Genomic DNA, 20,993 nt, shown 5'->3' on the forward strand with positions numbered 1-20,993 from the left:
GCAGCTGCCTATGGTACCACAACTATACCCAGGCGTACACCTCTTCATCTGATGCAAATTGACAGCCACAAATGTCTGTCTTCAGGGCTCCAAAAACACAGAAATCACTGGAGCAACATGTGGGCGGGTACAACCATGGTTCTGCAGGCAATCACAAACTTTTTCCATGGAGGTGTTGACCGCCTTGTCTCACAGTGGAACTGTACTGGTGTTATCTGGTGCCAGCACACAAGGTGGCAAAGAGGTTGCACAGGTGTATACGACCCGTGACATCCAGGAGATCCAGGAAAAACCTGGTAATGTTTTCATGTGGGAGAAAACCAGGAAAAACTCCAGAATTTTTCAGTGTTTTAGTTTTCAGCCCAATTTCTGTAATTTTGACTGGTAAGAACCGATACTCAAACAAAGGTTATTACTGTATTCCACTACTACAGAAAAATACTTCAACAATAAAACATAAACAAGAGAAAAAAATGAAAACAACTTAAATTGCAAAGGAAATGCACCACATACAACAACACACACTGCTCATACAAGCGTCTGCCAACAGCGAAATGTGTCAAAGGCTTTAGGAAGACTAGGCAATGCTTCATAACAACAAATTGCCTCTGATGAGCATGAAGTTACAACTGTTTACATTAGATTCGTTTTAGCAGTTACGAACGGGCTCACGCAGATACGCAGTTGGCTACAGGAATGTGGCTGTTGGCTGTGCAAGCAGTTGCAGCAAGCTGCCAGATGCTACTGGGAAAATGGGGTGCCAAATTCATATTCTTGAGGGGGGGGGGGGATTGTTTCACAAAGTGCCTAGCATCCAGTGCATGTCTGTCAATCGATTATTCATATGATTTTGAAATGCATCCATGTTGGTTTTTAAACATTTCTGAACGAACCATAAGTTGTTTTCTGAACGAACCATAAGTTGTTTTCTGAACAAACCATAAGTTGTTTTCTGAACAAACCATAAGTTGTTTTCTGAACAAACCATAAGTTGTTTTCTGAACAAACCATAAGTTGTTTTCTGAACAAACCATAAGTTGTTTTCTGAACAAACCATAAGTTGTTTTCTGAACAAACCATAAGTTGTTTTCTGAACAAACCATAAGTTGTTTTCTGAACAAACCATAAGTTGTTTTCTGAACAAACCATAAGTTGTTTTCTGAACAAACCATAAGTTGTTTTCTGAACAAACCATAAGTTGTTTTCTGAACAAACCATAAGTTGTTTTCTGAACAAACCATAAGTTGTTTTCTGAACAAACCATAAGTTGTTTTCTGAACAAACCATAAGTTGTTTTCTGAACAAACCATAAGTTGTTTTCTGAACAAACCATAAGTTGTTTTCTGAACAAACCATAAGTTGTTTTCTGAACAAACCATAAGTTGTTTTCTGAACAAACCATAAGTTGTTTTCTGAACAAACCATAAGTTGTTTTCTGAACAAACCATAAGTTGTTTTCTGAACAAACCATAAGTTGTTTTCTGAACAAACCATAAGTTGTTTTCTGAACAAACCATAAGTTGTTTTCTGAACAAACCATAAGTTGTTTTCTGAACAAACCATAAGTTGTTTTCTGAACAAACCATAAGTTGTTTTCTGAACAAACCATAAGTTGTTTTCTGAACAAACCATAAGTTGTTTTCTGAACAAACCATAAGTTGTTTTCTGAACAAACCATAAGTTGTTTTCTGAACAAACCATAAGTTGTTTTCTGAACAAACCATAAGTTGTTTTCTGAACAAACCATAAGTTGTTTTCTGAACAAACCATAAGTTGTTTTCTGAACAAACCATAAGTTGTTTTCTGAACAAACCATAAGTTGTTTTCTGAACAAACCATAAGTTGTTTTCTGAACAAACCATAAGTTGTTTTCTGAACAAACCATAAGTTGTTTTCTGAACAAACCATAAGTTGTTTTCTGAACAAACCATAAGTTGTTTTCTGAACAAACCATAAGTTGTTTTCTGAACAAACCATAAGTTGTTTTCTGAACAAACCATAAGTTGTTTTCTGAACAAACCATAAGTTGTTTTCTGAACAAACCATAAGTTGTTTTCTGAACAAACCATAAGTTGTTTTCTGAACAAACCATAAGTTGTTTTCTGAACAAACCATAAGTTGTTTTCTGAACAAACCATAAGTTGTTTTCTGAACAAACCATAAGTTGTTTTCTGAACAAACCATAAGTTGTTTTCTGAACAAACCATAAGTTGTTTTCTGAACAAACCATAAGTTGTTTTCTGAACAAACCATAAGTTGTTTTCTGAACAAACCATAAGTTGATTTCTGAATGCATGCATAGTGTACATGATGTGTCTGTCAGGAGAATCCTCGTCACATCTAGAAATAAACTTTCTGCAGACAAAAGGGGACGGGGCTACATGAGCTGAGTGGAGTAAAGCCGAACGGGTGAATGCCAATTGCTGTCTAATTATGTGGTTGATTTGGTTTGCAAATGATCAGCATTGTTATAATCACTAGTGAAACCCATACATTCAGACTGCCAGAATGTAAATAAACAACTAACAGGAATAACAGGTGGAAAGATTATGTATTATCTTCTCGGTGTATCCAAGAAACTGAAATTTTGACAGAAAATTTTTGGCCAGATCGCTACACTAGTAAAGACCAGTTGTACAGTCCCCGGCTAGCAGCCACTTAAGTTCTATTCTGGAAGTAACACAGAAAATGTGTGTTATAACCTGTAACAACGCCTAGGCGGAGAATAATCGCGGGATAACTAAACCAGTGATTCTGGCAGGGTTTGTGAAGTTAATCGGTGAACAAATTTTGACAATGGCAGGAATAGCTACAGGATTGGTGATGACAAGATTGATTACTGGAACGAGGAAGGGGAAGAAACTTGAATATCACGCAAATTACGGAAGAATTAGACTATTCAAAATTTATATAAAAATTTCGTAATAGTACTTTTCGACCTCATGCCGCAGAAACTGTTGCGTATGAATGAAATGTGAAACTATTTTCTAACAAAGTTTTTTGCTTTTAGTAGGCCTAATAGGCATTTCATATGGGTACTTCGTGAATCATATTGTTGTGTTATAAAAATGACCTTTGTGCCAAAACAGTCTCGTTTATTTGGTGTGTGCTACAAAATTGCTGCATTAGAAAGGCCTATCTAGTTTTAAGTAGCAGTCAGTGACAAAATAGACTTAATCAGATCTAGAAACCACACCACTCTTGGGTTTTATTTATTAGATTACGACATTTTGATTTTTCATGTAGCAAAATGTTTGATGAACTTGGATGAGGTAATAGAATCTTTCACAGAAAGTAAAGCATGCCATGTAAACCTGTTTCAAGATTAGAGAGAAAAAAATGCTTGGAGCTAAGGATTGAAGAAATGTGTACTTTCTTGCTTGTCTCTTGTCTTTGTTGGTTTTATGTATCCTATATTTAATTTTAAGTCACACAAAACAGCAAGTTATAAGCTAATAGACAATAGAGAGTGCAAATTTTCTGGAGAGTTCTTGTTCTCCCAATTACAAATAATCTGATCCTCTATTAATTGCGAGATTTTTTTTTAAGAGGGGCAGGCTGTCAAACTGGCCGACTGGGAGCAGGAGAGGCACCACAGTCCTGAATATAGTTTGATGGCACCCATTACAAAATATACACGTTTCAGTTCCACAGAGCGAAATACAGTGAAGTGCAGTAGAAGAATGCTGTACGAAGAGGCATGGCACTGCACTTTGGCACACTTAAGACCAAATAACATGTCTTAAATTTCCTTGAACACATATGTTTTATGTTTCAGACTTTTCAGAAAGATGTGCGCTATAAGATGAACATATTTTTGAAAATTCGATTTCTTTTAGTATTGACCAAGTTAGCAAATATTGTCGGTCCGGGGCTGATGCGCAGAGCAGTCCGAGTTATAGTCTTCTTGTGACCCATGTTTGCATTTAGCGATTTTGCTGTTTCCCCTTCGTTTACTCTCATGTCAAATGAAAACAAAACACATATCTGTGGACGGCAGCTATCAAGTTAATTAAAATACATTCACATAATTACGGATGGTTAAAATATGTTCTTAGTTTCAGATTTTATTTTATTTCCACATTTCTGAGAGTCAAGCATTAATCGCCTTGCTGAACAATGAAGTTATTTTTATCTGTTTGCTAAAGAAATTTGATTTTTATTAACCTTTTCTGCAGAGGCAGTCAATGTATTTGAAACGAAATGTTTAATTCCACAACACTGGCTAGTTTCAACTGTTCACTGCATTTCAAGTCCAAGTTTTCATCTTCTAGCACATGTGGAATTACGCCATAATAAAGAACCAAACATGAGATAGTACAGTACTGGTGCTCCAAGATAATTTACATCCCAAAAACCACACAGAAAAACTTAATATCAGGTCAAGGTCTACTTCATTGGGAATCTGGACATACGAATGTGCACTTTCAGTGAATCACAAAAGTATTCCTATAGCTGCATATCTTTTAGAAAAGAAAGTCTGTGTAACATGAAAAGAAGTGTATACAAAATCTAAAGAGCCAGTCATGTAAGAAGTACCTTGGTAAGTCATTTTTGTTGAAAAGCAAGGAAAGAAATATATCCAAAGCGACAGCAAGGTTAACAAAATAGAAAATGTAATACAAGAGCTAGTTTACAAAGTATTCATCCACCATCTGAACATGCTGAAATTTTGCGTACATTGATTAAACTATAACGCTGACCCACGGTACACTAGATTCAACCGTGCCAGCCCCACTCTTTCGCCTGTTATGGTTCTGAATGGCACCAATACAGTGCAATTAGCACCAAGGGCCGTAAGGGTAGCGAGACGAGACTGACTGAAAGGAAACTTATTCTGCGCTTACATAATGAGTAAAAATCTTCTTACGAGTTCACTAAAGTAGTCGGTAGACCTACATCGATGGTTCGGTCGATAATAGATCGATTTTGCACAACAAAATCATTAAGAAACTGACCATGTACAGGACGCCCTCACACTTTGATGCAGACGCGAGATTTATCATGAGGAAAATGAATACGAAACCTAAAATCAGTGCTGCTAAGTTGTCTGGGGAGTTAGTCTAGGGGAAAGAAGGTATGTGCCAACACATTCAGAAATACCTTCAAAATGTATGGGTAGCAAGCAGTGAGCAGAATCAAAAGAAACGTCTTCATTTTGTGTTGGAACATAGATTCAAAACTGAAGTCTTCTGGAATTGAGTAATATTTTCTGATGAGAATAAATGTAACTTATTTGGGTCGGATGGCAGGCGAATGGTGTGGCACAAGGAAATTTCATTTTTCAACAAGATAATGACCCAAACCATATTGCTCTAAATACAAGGCTGTGGCTCCTGTTCAATACTCCAAAACAACTTAACAACCGCCCTCAGAGCCCTCACATTAATCCTATTGAACACCTCTGGAAAGAACAGGAAGATAGTATCTAGAGAAGACACATTTCTAATAAGAAACACCTAAAAGAAGCACTTCAAAACGAATGGGACAAAATTCCAGCCTCTATGGCAGCAAACTTCATCAAGTCGATGCCCAGACGACTACAAGCAGTAACAGCTGCAAAGCAAAAGCCCACTAAATATTAATTTTTGTAATTAAAATCATATTTTCACATTTAAAAAATGTGAGTGGATGAATACTTTTTGAAGTAGCCCTTGAATAAATTCTCCATTTTGTCAAATTTGACATTGCTATGGATGTATTTATTTCCTTGTCTATCAATAAAAATGACTTACCAAGGTTCGTTGCATATGACTGGATGTTCACATTTTATGTTCCCTTCCTTTCACATGACATGTACTTAACTTTTTAAAAAAATTACAACTAGATGAATACTTTTTGGACACTCTGTACGTACATACAGGCTTCCTGCATCATGATACCTGCGCAAGCACAGTGATGCCTGTTATCTGGCACTCTCTGGCAATTGCTCAAATGAACCTATTTCTAACAGGTCGCGGGAAAATATTGCGAATGGTGGTTTGAAAAGCGTTACTTTCAAAGTAAATATCCTTTTACGTAAGTTGAACTATGTGCGAGAGTGTACCATAAATTTCTTAAATCACAGAGCATTTGACTCATTTAAAAAACAACTCTTTGATGTCGAGCCATTTAGAAGAAATTCAGACCCTGAAGATCAGACAATTTTACTGGCACATTTGTGTGGTATATCTTAAAGTGTATCACGCGCAAAAAAGATCAACATTATATGCGAAAGCTTAGCTTCTCTTGCAGCTTATTAAACTTAAAGAGACCAATATTATATGTAAAATCTTTGCTTTTCTTGTAGCAACACTATGTATATTAATTTTAACCATAAAATTTTCCTGTGTGTGTTCGTCCTATTTAACAGTGACGTTGCTGTTGACTGATTACATTACATGTCCTATGCTCTGAATATCTGCTGTCATTGGCTGGCGAGATCACGTGACATGAGCTATGTCTAGCTTACAAAAGCGCATCGCAATCTCTGTTTCAATGATTCGGAAAATAACATGTGATGTTTGGTGGAGTTCAAACGTTTACTTTCGTAATACAAAAATACGCAATGTACATGTTGCTGCACATCAAAGATATTTCCACAATGTGTCTTTTTCCCTGAGTTTTGTTTTCTAAAGTACCGGGAAATTCTATGCCCATGTATAAAACCATAATCATTCAAAGGATTGATAAGTTTTGCAGTTTCGAGGGAAAATATACTGTCACATAACACGAAGAAAGTGTGTTTCCACCCGGGAGAAAGTGTATTTTTAACCGGGAAACCCGGGAATTTTTTTTTCCTTGTCCGCGTATACACCCTGTTGCAAGAAGATTGATATACGTCAAAAACAGACTCGCAAGAAATGCACTGCTAACGACCTCTTGACTGCCAGTATTTAGATCGCTGCCACAGACTGGAGGGCCCAGTCACCCAGTCATCGAGTGAGTCAATGAATCGAGTCACCAGTCGCAGCCCAGTGGGAGTCGCAGTTGCGGTTAGCTCAGAGTCATTCAGTACTTAGTGACCAGAGTAGTGTACATAGTGAATGTGTACTTCACCAGCAGCAAGGCAAATGTGGTACAAGCTCTCTGTAATAGTCCACAACACCTGGGCTATCTTAAGTTAAGTAACTTCTTCTTATGAATAAAGAACCCTGTTAATACATGCATGTAGTTTGTGTTATAGAAGAGTATACCGGCCACCAAACAACATCGTCTCCTTGCTTTCTATAGTACAAGCCTACAGTGCAGTGACAACGAGATGACACAAAAGAAACAAATGTTTTAACTGTTATGACTATTACATTTCAAATAACAAAAAGTTTACTTGTTTTTTTCCATCTCTCTCTTTTTCATTTTACTGCCCCTTATAGTTCAACAAGATAACACAAGATTGCACATTGCCCATTGTGTCCTAACCTAGTACAATACATGGAGTGTTGCCCTCACCAGCGCATTTTCCAAATATCTCACCCATAGAAAACATCTGGTCACAAGTTGATGAGACACTGACATCACTTGCTAGATGCAACGTCTGATGAACTCCAGCATAATGTTGAAGCAGCACGGAATTATGCCCCTGTATCTGTTACCAACACTCAGTTCAACTTCATGGTTAGCTGGATTAGAGTGAGTCACTGTGGCTGCCAGAGGTAGCAGCTGTGTGTATTAAGTGTCACACATTGTATACCCACATATCTACAAATTTGTATCATACAGTTTTCCTCTAATACTGTATAACCACAGTAAGTGAAATTTCATAATTTGCTACCTTTCCTGGTGTTACAATTTCAGCATATTAAAAGGGAAAAGAATAACCAGTACTGAGGAAGTGACCAAGTAGCGCTGTTGAATGGCAGTAGCAGAAAGAAAAGTGTGTTTTGTTTTAAGGTGAAAAAACAACTAGGGTCTTAAGCGTCCATGTCAAAACTGTAAAAAAAATTAACATAAAGAGGGGTGTTAAAAACAACTACACATTAATCCTAATTGACGGAAGAAACGACAGCCATAAACAGGGATGTGGAGAAAGGTATGTAAAAACCATCAAAGAAATGGAGGTCCAGAACTAAAAATTAAATGGTGTTCGCCATATTGCTACAATGGATGAAAAGTAAAACGTGGTCGACAGCCCGTGCATCTTTCGCTAAAATGTCCGATAACTTAGACGGCAAACACAAACGGGGACACAAGCCGATAAAAAAAAGGGCATTCCATCACGAAATGGCACACAGTTAAAAGTTGGGTGCAATGTGCACAGAGTGGCTTATGGCAATGGCTAAAAAGGCAGTGCCCAATACACAACCTAATTAAAATGACCTACTCGCAGCGAGAGGGCCAAGAGAAGATCATCCAAGCCACTGGGAGAGGCTTAATATCCCGGAGCTTGTTCCCATGGATGGAGGATCAGTGGTGATGCGAAAGTGACACCACCTGCTGACAGATGGCAATACAGACATCATCGGAGGGTATGTAAGAACTAGCACGCTGAGGTATGAGTACTGCAGCCTTGGCAGCAGCATTATCAGCCTTGTTTCCTGTCAGACAGACATTACCAGGAACCCATATAAACATCACAGTCACTCCATCAAGAGTGAGCAAGTGACAGCTTTCCTGGAACTGTTGCACTAAGGGATGGATGGTGTACAGCACACAGGGGCTTTAAAAGGCACTGAGAGTGTCTGAGCATATAACGCAAGATGTACTGCGTGGCACGATACAGGGTAAAGAGCTCTGCTGTAAATACTGAGCAGTGTTCTGAAAGCTAATAGCGAAAAAACATCGGCACCCATGACAAAGGTTAGTTCAAGAGCCATCAGTGTACACTATTACTAGATGTACTATTGGGAAATTCCATGCACAGGTCATGAAACTGAAGACGAAAGAGTGAGGCTGGAGCAGTGTCCTTAGGAAGTAAATGAAGGCTAGGGTGAACAAGGGCTGCTGCATGAAGTGAAGATGGTGAAGGTTTCACACCCGCTGTGAAAGTTGGGGGGAGTGTGAAGTTATGCTGCCGGAGCAGGAACTGAAAGTGAACTGCAGGAAGTAACAGAGAAGAGGGATGTGCCCCATACTGGCGATCAAAGGAGTCAGTGAAGGAGGCGGCATAGGATGGGTGGCTAAACACGGCAGACAAATGGCATGCATATCTGCTGAGGAGAAAGTCATGGAGGTAGGACAGCGGTAATTCAACAGCTTCTGCATACAGACTCTCAACAGGGCTAGTGTAAACGGCGCCAGTGGCCAAACGGATGCCTTGATGGTGGATAGTATTGAGATGACCTAAGAGGGACGGACGTGCAGATGCATAAATGAAAGACATAGCCTAGTTTCAAATGGACACGGAATCCATACAAACGGAAGGTGATGGTTCGATCTGCAACCCAGGAAGTACCATTGAGGTCATATAGGACAACGAGGGACAGCATACAGCGGGCTGCCAGGTGAGACACTTGGGAAGATCAAAAAAGTTTCCTATTGAGCACGAGTCCAAGAAATTTCAAAATTTCAATAAACAGAAGAGCAACAAGTCCAAGATGTAAAAATGGTGGAAGAAACCAGTTGCACCACCAGAAATCCATACACATGGTTTTGCCAGTGGAAAAACGGAAGCCATTGTCAGTGCTCCATGAGGACAGATCATCAATACACCGCTGAAGACGCCACTCAATGAGAAGTCCATGGAGAAGTGCAACAGATGGCAAAATCGTCAACGAAAAGAGAGCTGGAGAGGCCACATCTGTAGAGAGTATGGACAATACCAGTTCTCCAGCAGGTGTCATAGGCTTTTTCCAAACTAAAAACACAGCCACAGTCTGAAATGTCCACAGAAAACTGTTCATAACATGGGTGGACAAAGTGATGAGATGGTCAACTGCACAACAGCGCATTCGAAATCCACGCTGTGCAGTGGTTAGTAAATGGCGAGACTTGACCCACCATATCAGGTGGGCATATGTTCCATCAACTTGCAAACATAGCTGGTGAGAGAAATCGGGGAGTAGCTAGAAGGAAGGTGTTTGTCCTTACTGGGCTTAGGTATGGGTATGACAGTGGCTTCACGGCAGTGTTTGGGAAACGTGTCCTCTGCCCAGATGCGGTTACCTGCAAGAGAAAGGTGCTGCAACATTTGTATGTGAACAGCGTCTGGCCCTGGGGTGGAGGATTAGGATAAAGTAAGTATGATCTGACTCCCTCATAGTAAAGGCAGCATTGTAGCAGTCACGATTCTGAGAAGAGAAGGGCATCGCCTGAGCCGCCTCAGCTCGTTTCCAATGAAGGAAGGTAGGGCGATAGTGGAACAAGCTCAAAACCTCCACAAAATGGCACCCCAAGGTGTTCAGATAGCAATAGGGTCCATGCTGACATTGTCCGCTATGTCAGGTCGGAGGTCACCCCCACATGACGGAAGAGAGAGTGGAACTGTTAAAAGAACTGGTAAATGAAATCCAGCTGGCTTTTTTGCTATTCCGAAGAATGCTATGACACTGAGCATACATCTGCTTATAATGAAAGCAGTTTGCCACCAAAAGACGATGATTAAAAACGCGGACAGCCCGTCTCCACATGCAAATTGCATCGCAGCATGCATGCCTCAGGCCAACAAGGCATGGTCACGACGAAGTGTGAGGAATCCGTGTAAGGATAATTTTTATAAGGTATTCCACCTGGTCATCACAACTGGGGAAATGATGTTCATCGAAGGTCGCCAGGGAGGAGTAAATCCTCCAGTCGGCCTTAGTAAGCTGCCATTTGGGTGTGACATGGGTGGGGTAGGAGTCAGCAAATGGATAGCACAGGGGAAATGGTCACTCAAGTATGTGACACACAGAACAGACCACGCGAGACGATAGGCAAGCTGGTCAGTGCAGAAGGATAGGTCCAAATGGGAATAGGTGTGCGAGGAGTCTGAAGAGTAATGTGGGTGCTCTTGTGTAAAGGCAGAAGAGGTTAAGTTGATTAAGGTGGGTGGCCAAGAGGGCACCTGACGGACAGGTTCTGGGAGAACTCCGAAGGGGATGGTGCATATTAAAGTCAACGAGCAGCAGAAATGGGGGAGGCAGCTGCCCAATAAGCTGGAGGACGCCTGGTGACATAGAATGATGGAGGGATGTAAATAGTACAAAGGGAAAAGGTCAAGTGAGGAAGGAAAAGGTGAACAGCAACAGCTTGAAGATGGGTAGTCAGGAAGATGGTTTGATTATGAATGTCATCCCAAACAAACAGCATGACTCTACCATGAGATAGAATGCTGACCTTGGGGGGGAAGGTCAAAACAGACTGGGAAGAAATGCGAAAGCTCAAAGTGGTCATGAGGATGCAATTTGTTTCCTGAAGGCAGAGAATAAGAGGACGCTGCAATTCTAAGAGCAGCAGTAAATCCTCTTTGTTGGAGATGCACCGGCGACACGGAGACCAGCCAGGGAAGGGTATCACGTAGCGACACTATCGAAGAGGATCTGAGTCAGTGAAGGACAAGACCATTTGCCTTTGTTTGACTTCTTTGAGCCTTTCCGGTTAGCAGAGGAAGACTGAGGTGTTGGTTGGCTGGAGGGACATAGGAAGTCTTCATGGGAGTATTCCTTCTGTCCTTTACAGCCTGCTGGTTGTGTAGCTGGTGACTTCGCCCCATGAGGTAAGAGTTTGATGGTTTGTTGCACAGCTAGATGAGGATATGGCGATGCTACCATGACACTGTGCAATTTCACAACCTCGGAGTTGAATTTGAGGTCACATGGCTGCGTGACCATGTCCCTAATGGAACAAGGTGCAGCAAGAACAGTACTGTAAGTGCCAGACTGTAGAACACAGGGTTTGCAACTAGCTAGTAACTGTGGAGCGACTGGGTACGGTACTTTTCCCTTTATATAGATCTCCTGTACAGCTCGTGCATCAAGATACGCGGGGCAATCTCGAGAGGCAGCGGCATAGTCTTTCACTGCAGTTGATACAGCAGGGAGAAGGAGGTGGACAATCACCCTTGTGCGCATCCCTACCACAGATTACACACTTGGCTGGATATTTACAAGACATTCAAGTGTGGTTGAAACAATGACACTGGTAGCAGTGCATCAGGTTCAGAATGTACGGTTGGATTGTGATAACTTCTTAGCCTGCTTTGATGGTGGACGGAAGCACCACTCTATCAACAATTTTGTGTGTGTGTGGGGGGGGGGGGGGGGGGGCACTAAGGAGGCATCTACCTTTTTAATCACCCGATGGGTGGCAATGACACCTTAATCTGAGAGGTACGTTTGGATGTCAGCCTTGATCAGACCTTCATGCAGCCTAGTGTAAATAACACCATGGGAAGAAATCAGAGTTCTATGGGCCTCGACACTAAGAGGATAGCCACGGAGAAGTGAAGCAGCAAGCAGTGGTTGTGTCTGAGAATCAGAAGTAGTCTCCGAAAGCAAAGTGCCATTGCGTAAACAAGAGCAGGATTTCACAGGGCCAGCAACTGCATCAACACCGTTCTTAATTAGAAATGGGTTTACCGCTGCAGAGGACTGAACGTATTCAGTACGTGAAATCATGAGGAACCACGGTGCAGCTGGGAGTGTCTTTGAATCAGGAGCTTGATTCCATTTACATTTGATAGAAGTGCATGGCAAAGAAGATGATTGGCTCAATGTGAGAAAATCCCTCATGATTGCCAGCATCTCCGATGGCGTGCTCCTTCCAACTGACGGCCCCCCCTTCAGAATGGGGCGCACCCGGCTTAGGTGATTGTTCACACCTCCCGAACACCTCCCGAATACCTCCCGAACACCTCCCGAACACCTCCCGAACACCTCCCGAACACCTCCCGAACACCTCCCGAACACCTCCCGAACACCTCCCGAACACCTCCCGAACACCTCCCGAACACCTGACAGAGGAACCAGTTGGCAATTTGGGAAGGCAGCAGCTCAGACAATCACCACTCCCCAAGCCTGGCCTGTACCAGGGGGTACGTGTGAACCCTACCTGTCGACCCGGGGCTGGGAATTCTGCTTTACCCAGACACCTGTTACGTGTCAGATGCCTGGGCCGGCCTTCAGGAGCACACAGGGAGGAAGATGAGAAAAAGAGGAGCCTCAAATGCCAAAGTGGAGCAAGGATAGGAGAAGGTGAATGAAGAAAGGAATGAAAAATAGCCAATATACACAACTCAGTTCATTAAACTGTGGCAGATTTGAGAGTGTTAACCTTAAGCACAGCAAACTGGTGCATCCTCAAGACATAAAAGATGATCTGGTATTAGTGAGCAGGCTCTAAACCTTTCTATCAGAGTGGCTGAAAGGAATTTCTCCAATATTAGATAAAAAATAAGAACAATACAATTGGTTTTCATTGTGCACTTCCATCCACACAATTCCCCTCTAATAACCGACATTCTTTCTCAAAAGCAACATGATGAAGTGCACGGAGTGGGAACGTACTGCTCTGCTGAATTCCTCACATGCCTGTCCGGATGTTGTGTCAGCTGCATTACCCTGGATCCCCACATGAGCTACAGCTCAACAAAGTAAGACATTCAGTTTTTTTTGGTCATTCCGTATTTACTCCTTCAGTACACACAATGCCATAATCAAGTAAAAGATAGAGCATCCAGCAGTGTGCCACGTTGTAACAGTCAGTGTGAACAAATTTAATAAAGTAATACTGATCATATAAATCAGAATGATACCTATCTAAGAATATTATAATGGTTAAAAGTCTTTGTGTTCTGTCAGTTTTAATACCGTCTAGAGTCTTATTATAATAACGATGGAGACACTTCAATCCAATGGTGCAACAACCAAATTTACAAACTTATAATTGCACAAATGTGCCCATGATAGCTTGCTTGCTCTTTTTGACACCTGCAAAGAGATGGTCATAGAATTACTGAAATGTTAAGTGGTGACTGGTGCTTCCTGCAAACTTGAACAAATGTTGCACCATGACTAGCTGCCTCCTGATAAAAAGAGGTAGCTTATTAGCCACAATGATCACAGTGTAATCCCCTTCAGTCAAACTTGTGCACCCATGGTCAACATAGAGAGCACCTACAGATTGCTCTGTTCCATAGATCTCTAAACCACACAACTGTAATATAACTGAACAAAGGATTTAATAAAAATTTAATGTGCAGGAGCTATCAGCACTCAAGGTCCTAAAATGAGGCACTTAGTAATGTTAATTACCCAAGTGTCCTTGCCGACAGACTGTAAAGTCTGGCTCTGGAAAGTCCCATTCTGCAGTAAGCTAATCACTCAGTCGGGAAATATTGCAGAGATTCTTACACCTGCCTAAATTAATCCACATTATGAAGCAGCTTCAAGATGTTACAATAAAGCAAAGCCCTTGTAAGGTATTACATTTAAGACTTCCATACTACAACCTCCAGCAAGTCGTTTTATGAAGAGTCAAACGGCACCTCCTGAACCCATGCTGAAAGCAACTGATGAGTCTCTGTAGTTTCAAAAACTTGCACCAAATGCAGTTTACAGTTTGTTTCAGGATCAACACTACACATCCCATCGAAGAAACACTGCAATAATTACTCGGAAAGAGATACGTATTTCAGTTTAATGGAAGTGATGACAATGGGTTCAAGCCATAAATCAGGTTACCTTAACATCAGACCAGATTTTATTTTGACATGGCATGGATCACTACATGGAGAACACAACAAGCTCTTTACTCACACGAAGTGTTGAGTGCTATTGACAAGGGATTTCAAACCGATTCCATATTTCTGTATTTCCAGAAGGCCTTTGACACTGTTTTGGTCTCAGAAACTGACATACAGCCGGGAGAGGGGTGTGCTGACCACATGCCCCTCCATATCCGCATCCAGTGATGCCTATGGGCTGAGGATGACCCGGCACCTGGTCGGTATCGTCGGGCCTTCGTGGCCTGTTCAGGACGAGTTCAGTTTTTTTTAGTTCTTTGACACTGTACCTCACAAGTGGCTTGTAGTAAAATTGCATGCTTATGGAATATAGTCTCAGTTATGTGACTGGATTCATGATTTCCTGTCAGGAGATGATTTCTGGCATTCCCGAAAGTAGTGTTATAGGCCCTCTGGTGCTTCCTTTCTATATAAACCATTTAGGAGACAATTTGTGTAGCCATCTTTGGTTGTTTGGAGGTGATACTGCCATTTATCATCTAGTAAAGTCATTACAAATTGCAAAACAATTTAGAAGATATCTCTATGGTGTGAAAATTGACAATTGACCCTGAATAATGAAAACTGTTAGGTCATCCACATGAGTGCTGAAGGGAATTCAGTAAACAACAAATCAGTTGAATCTAAAGGCTGTAAATCCAACTAAATACCTCGGAATTACAATTATAAACAACTTAAATTGGAAAGAACACACAGAAAATGTTGTAGGGAAGCTGAACCAAAGATTGCATTTTATTGGCAGAACACTTACAAGATGCAACATATCTACTAAAGAGACTGCCTACACTACACTTGTCTACCCTCTTTTGGAGTACTGCTGCATGGTGTGGGATCCTTACCAGGTAGTTTTAATGGAGTACACAGAGAAAGTTCAAAGAAAAGCAGCACATTTTGTATTATCGGGAAATAGGGGGCAATAGAGAACCTGAAATGGACATCATTAAAACAAAGGCATTTCTCACTGTGGCAGAATCTTTTTGTGAAATTTCAATCACCAATTTTCTCTTCCAAGTGCGAACATATTTTGATGATGATGATTTATATAGGGAGAAATGATCATCACATTTAAAAACAAAGGGAATCAGAGCTCGCATGGGAAAGATCTAGGTGTTCGTTTTTTCCATGTGCTATTCAATATTGCAATAATACAGAATTATTCTGAAGGTGGTTTGATAAACCTTCTGCCAGGTACTGTGATTTGCAGAGTATCCATGTAGCCACAGATGAGCGACAGGTTAGTAGCAAAAATGGTCAATCACGTTACCCGTACGCACAACATTAACAGACACTGATATGCTTTTTTCAGATATTCTCCTGATTAACTGCAATTATGCGAGTGTTCAAATGGAATGACTGAGTTGAGAAGCATTTACAATCACTTACTCCTAGTACATGCATTTAGTCCACAGGCTTTCATCTGTTGATATTAGTCTGAAGTTTTCTGAGGATACTCTGTATCTGAGCCTTAGAGGCATGACATGACTACACCCCCCCCCCCCCCCCTCCTGCTCTCTGCCCAATTACTGATCGGGGACATGAGATATTTTACAATGGTCAAGCAGTTGCCGGATGGACTTTTCATGAGATTGGTGATCACACTGACTTATAATGTGATCCACCAGGTTTACTCCCCATTTTTCTTGGTCTCATAGTCCCATTCTACATGCTTCAGATGTTCTCTCCTGGCAGTTAATACCATTGGGTGATGTTTCATATGGATAGTCAACTTTACTTTGTAAGTGTTAATGATCTGTTATGTTTACCACATGTTGGCCACCACAGTCTGTACGACTAATGTATTAGTGTTAGATTGCACTCTGGTACAAATGCAACAGACAGTTCCGAGTGCACTGTGGACAGCACTTAGTGTGGGATAGCATAAATTTTCTTTTAAATAGCCCCTTTAATTTCTTACCATAAATTCTGGTGCTACTGACAATGTCTCCTGCAATTGTTTTTTTTCTCATGGAGGCTTTTATTCCTAATTCCTTTTAGGAAACTGATGCTTCCTATGGTCATCCTCAGACAGTGCATAATAGACATTCTGCAGCTGGTTGAAAACAAATTGGCAGGTGCTTTTCAAACACATTCTGTAATGTGACTGGCTGCTAAGTTTTGACTACATTGTTCCAGTAACAATGCATAGTCTTCTAAGGAAGCACAATGGTTTTTGGTCCTCTCAATATACAGTGAGAAACTGTTTTTGCTGTGATTCATAGCTCATCCACAACATCACAGCAAAAGCAAAGTTGCAGATGGGTGGAAAAGGAAAGGAGCATCATCTTGTTGACAATCATTTTCACATTCAAGCAATGTGTGTCGCGGAAATCACAGATAAATCTAATCAACGTTACAATATTGCTGCTACATCCTAAGAGATACACACAACTTTCATTCAGTGGAACCATGAAATTATGGTAAAATCTGAGGACAGCATCGAAAACAGAAGAAATTATAAGGACCTCATATCTCAACACATCCAGCCACAGCTGAAACAGCTCTTACTCAATGTAACACTGAAGAACTCTCTCTTGTCTTAATCTTACCTTTTGTACAAAGACAACCAAAACTGTGCAGTCTGCACAACATGTAGGGAATCTTTACATAATCTTGCAAATTTTCCAACACACTCTGGTTCAATGTAATCTGATATAAGAAACCAAAGATCAACTGGATATCTAACACCAGTACTGGTATTTCTCTCAGGGGGTGTTTTCCTTCTTCTCCGTGTAGGTCTCACTGGTACTTCTGAAACACAAAGTAGAAGCAAATGACAGTTCACTATCAGTCATTAAAAAGTTACTGCTTGCACTAAGAAAATTAAATACTTGCAGCTGCTGGAGTGACTTTCTGTAAGTGAGTAACTTGACAACTGCGATAATATGAATGCAGTAGCAGTGATAATTTACCACAGAAGTTAAAGATTTACAATACTAATTAGTGTTACCAACACTACGAAGACAGTCTGAATATTCATTCTGCAATTGCAACCAGAGATGGGGAAGTTATTTGAAGGAAGAATAACAAATACAGACAAAATTATTCCTTATTTGTAAATAAACATATTTGTTCTTAATAATATTCATTTTCACTGATAAAAACCATTTATTAAACTTCCTGGCAGATTACATCTGTGCACTGGACCCAGACAGTATTTTCCAGCTAAAGGCAAATGTCCCCAGGTTGTGTCCCAGTCCGCCACACAGTTTTAATCTGCGAGGAAGTTTCATACCATCGCGCGCGCACATGCACACAGCTGGAAAATTCATTTGTCATCTGTAGGGTTACAAATAGCAGATAAATTTGAAATCCAAAGGCATGGAATTCTTCAATTCTCTGTCATTTATAAAGTAAATGTACTTTTTGTAGTTTTGTTTTCAAAATAACTCTTTTTCAAACACCTCACCAGAAAGTTTATTTTATTTTGGAAAACTTTCCACTGAGGTATATTGAGAAAAATAAGTTCCACATATGCAAAAGAAGATAGCAGTGTATTACATCTCTTGAAAATTGTCTTAGTTCAGGGCACTGAAATAAGACTTTCAAATCATGATCTTTGTCTGCAAAAAGTTGAGAAATTAGCTGAATGATGCAAATATTATTAGCACATACGCTTCCTTGGAAACCTGGCACAGGCTCTGCAGCCTTAAAACAATACCCACATTGCTATCCACACACTTATTCACTTTGTTATAAGATTCTGTGAGGTTTGGAAGGTAGGAGGACGAGGTACTGGCAGAATTAAAGCTATGAGGACTGGGCGTGACTCATGCTTGGCTAGCTCAGTTGGTAGAGCACTTGGTAGATGCCCGCGAAAGGCAAAGGTCCCGAGTTCGAGTCTCTGCCCGGCACACAGTTTTAATCTGCCAGGAAGTTTGATATCAGTGCACACTCCGCTGTAGAGTGAATATTTAATTCCACTTTGGTATAGCTCACAGTGGGTCATTCTTGCTACCTCAGACTCCACAATTCCAAATTATATTTGAGCTGATAATTCTACATTACTCTCCTTAACGTTGACAATGTTGATATTCTGTGCAACACGTGAACTCTCCTGAGTTTGCATAGCATCACCGTTACCTTCTTTAATTACCTTAATCTTCCTAGTCAATAAATTGTCCCACCAGTCATTACGTTCCATCCCACCCTTCACAGGATTGACAACTTTAACTACATGAACAATATTCTGATGTCTTGCAGGAAGAGGTAAACTTGGCTCAAGCCTTTCCTCTCCCTTTCATCTTCCTGTCTTTCCCTTCTTTCCACCCTCCCCATAATATTCCCACTTCTCATGTTCCCATGCCTGTTTTTAACCCATCAGTCATTGAGTCTTCTCTGCACCACCTCTGCATGCTCCAGCCTTGTCATAAACAGCTTCCTTCTCACTAGCCCGAAAAGCTTCCAGTCACTTAGACAAATCCACAACTTTTAACTTATCCACTTCGGTGTGTCAAAATTTTAACCTCTCTTTAGTGCTATTAGTGGTATTACAAACTCTGCTCCCTGTGGGACTGCCCACTGACATGATTACCTTTCATCAATTACATAAACACAAACGAAAATAATACTTAAACATACCACTGTCCCATCGCTTCTCACCTCTTTGCATGCTAACATACCAAGCAATATTCCTTGCTCTACACCTCTGCCCATTCCAAACGGCACAAATTACACACACTTACTATGATTCCCAGGCTCAACTCCATCAATAATTACAACAAAATAGGAAAATAAAACAACAAGAACACTGCCATATTACTTCTTACTGTAACTTACTACTCTTTCTTCTGAGTGACTGCCCATTATTACTACTAACACACTGGAAATAATGACTAAACTTCACCACCTTATATTCCTAGGCAATGAGCCACATCCCCTTGCTCTTTGTAACACCTATTCCAAAATTACTGTTCTTACTTACATACCATACCCACAGAACATTGTTCACATTCAACTGCCGAATACCGAAACCATAAACACAATTACACATCTGACTAAAGACTCACTGGCTTGCGACGAAACTAGCAGTAAAAAGAAAAAAAAAAAAAAAAAAAAAAAGAAGAAGAAGAAGAGAGAGAGAGAGACTGCATGAACCCCAGCATATCTTGACAAGACTGCAACACTGCAGTAGGTGAGTCACCATCTTCAACCATAGACTGTGGTGGTGTTTGTCAAACAATGTGCTGACAGGGTCAAAGATATTGCTACTGAAGCCAACTGTAGCTGATCCTGGGGGTTGTGGAGTGACTACTGCGTGAATTTTGTGGTAGCACCTTCCATCTGTACTATTCAATGTGCCTGACTGCACGGGTTCAGCAGTCAACAGTTGTGTCACTGTCTGCTAGATAAAACAAAATAGGCCTTTCTAATACTGCAACAATTGTAACACACACCTAATAAATGAGACTGTTTTGGCACAAACGGTTTTCTTTTGTAATGGCAGAATATAATTAACAAAGTACCAATATCAAATGCCTATTAGGCCCACTACATGCAAAAAGCTTTACGTTAGGAAATAGTTCCACACTTCATTCATACGCTCCAGTTTCTCAAGCACGAGATCGAAAAGTATAGTACGAAATTTTTATAAAAAAACTTGGAATCATCATATTGTTCCCTAATTTGTGTGATGTCCCCGTTTCTTCTCCTTCCTCGTTCTAACAAACAGTCTTGTTATCACTAATTCTGTAACTATTCCTGCCAATGTCAAAGCTTATTGGCAGGTTAACTTCACAATTCTGCCAGAATCACCAGTTTAGTTGTCCCACGATTATTCTCCGGTTAGGCGTTGTTACATGTTCATACAACACGTTTTCCGCGCTTCTCCCAGAATAGAACTTAGAGTGGCTGCTAGCCGGGGACTGTACAACTGGCCCTTACTAGTACAGCGATCTGGCCAAAAAATTTCTGTCAAAATTTCATTTTCTTGGATACACCGAGAACGTAATACGTAATCTTTCTTATCTGTTATTCGTTTATTTCCACTCCTGTAGTCTGAATCTATGGATTTCGCTAGTAATTATAACAACACTCATCATTCGCAAACCCAATCAACCACACAATCAGACAGCGGTTGGCATTCATCTGTTCGGCCTTACTCTGCTCAGCTCGTATAGCCCCTTTTGTCTGTAGGAAAGTTTGTTCCTACATTCGACGAGGATTCCCCTGACAGAGCCATCATGTACACTATGCACGCATTCACAAATCAACTTACGTTTCATTCAGAAATCAACTTACTAGGGAACCTCCCCACCGCAACCCCCTCAGATTTAGTTATAAGTTGGCACAGTGGATAGGCCTTGAAAAACTGAACACAGATCAATCGAGAAAACAGGAAGAAGTGTGGAACTATGAA

At 40.7% G+C, this 20,993-nt stretch overlaps 1 protein-coding gene across 1 annotated transcript in view; it reads right to left on the reverse strand.

The window, feature by feature from the left end:
* Window positions 1–20,993, reverse strand: part of LOC126471480 (transmembrane protein 183-like) — a 149,678-nt gene that overhangs the window by 44,598 nt on the left and 84,087 nt on the right. Inside the window, exon 4 of the mRNA XM_050099682.1 lies at window positions 17,185–17,386. Coding sequence (XP_049955639.1) covers window positions 17,185–17,386 — 202 coding nt within the window. The remainder of the gene's footprint in view (window positions 1–17,184; window positions 17,387–20,993) is intronic.

This window comes from Schistocerca serialis, chromosome 3, assembly GCF_023864345.2.
Source record: "Schistocerca serialis cubense isolate TAMUIC-IGC-003099 chromosome 3, iqSchSeri2.2, whole genome shotgun sequence".
Classification (NCBI taxonomy): domain Eukaryota; kingdom Metazoa; phylum Arthropoda; class Insecta; order Orthoptera; family Acrididae; genus Schistocerca; species Schistocerca serialis.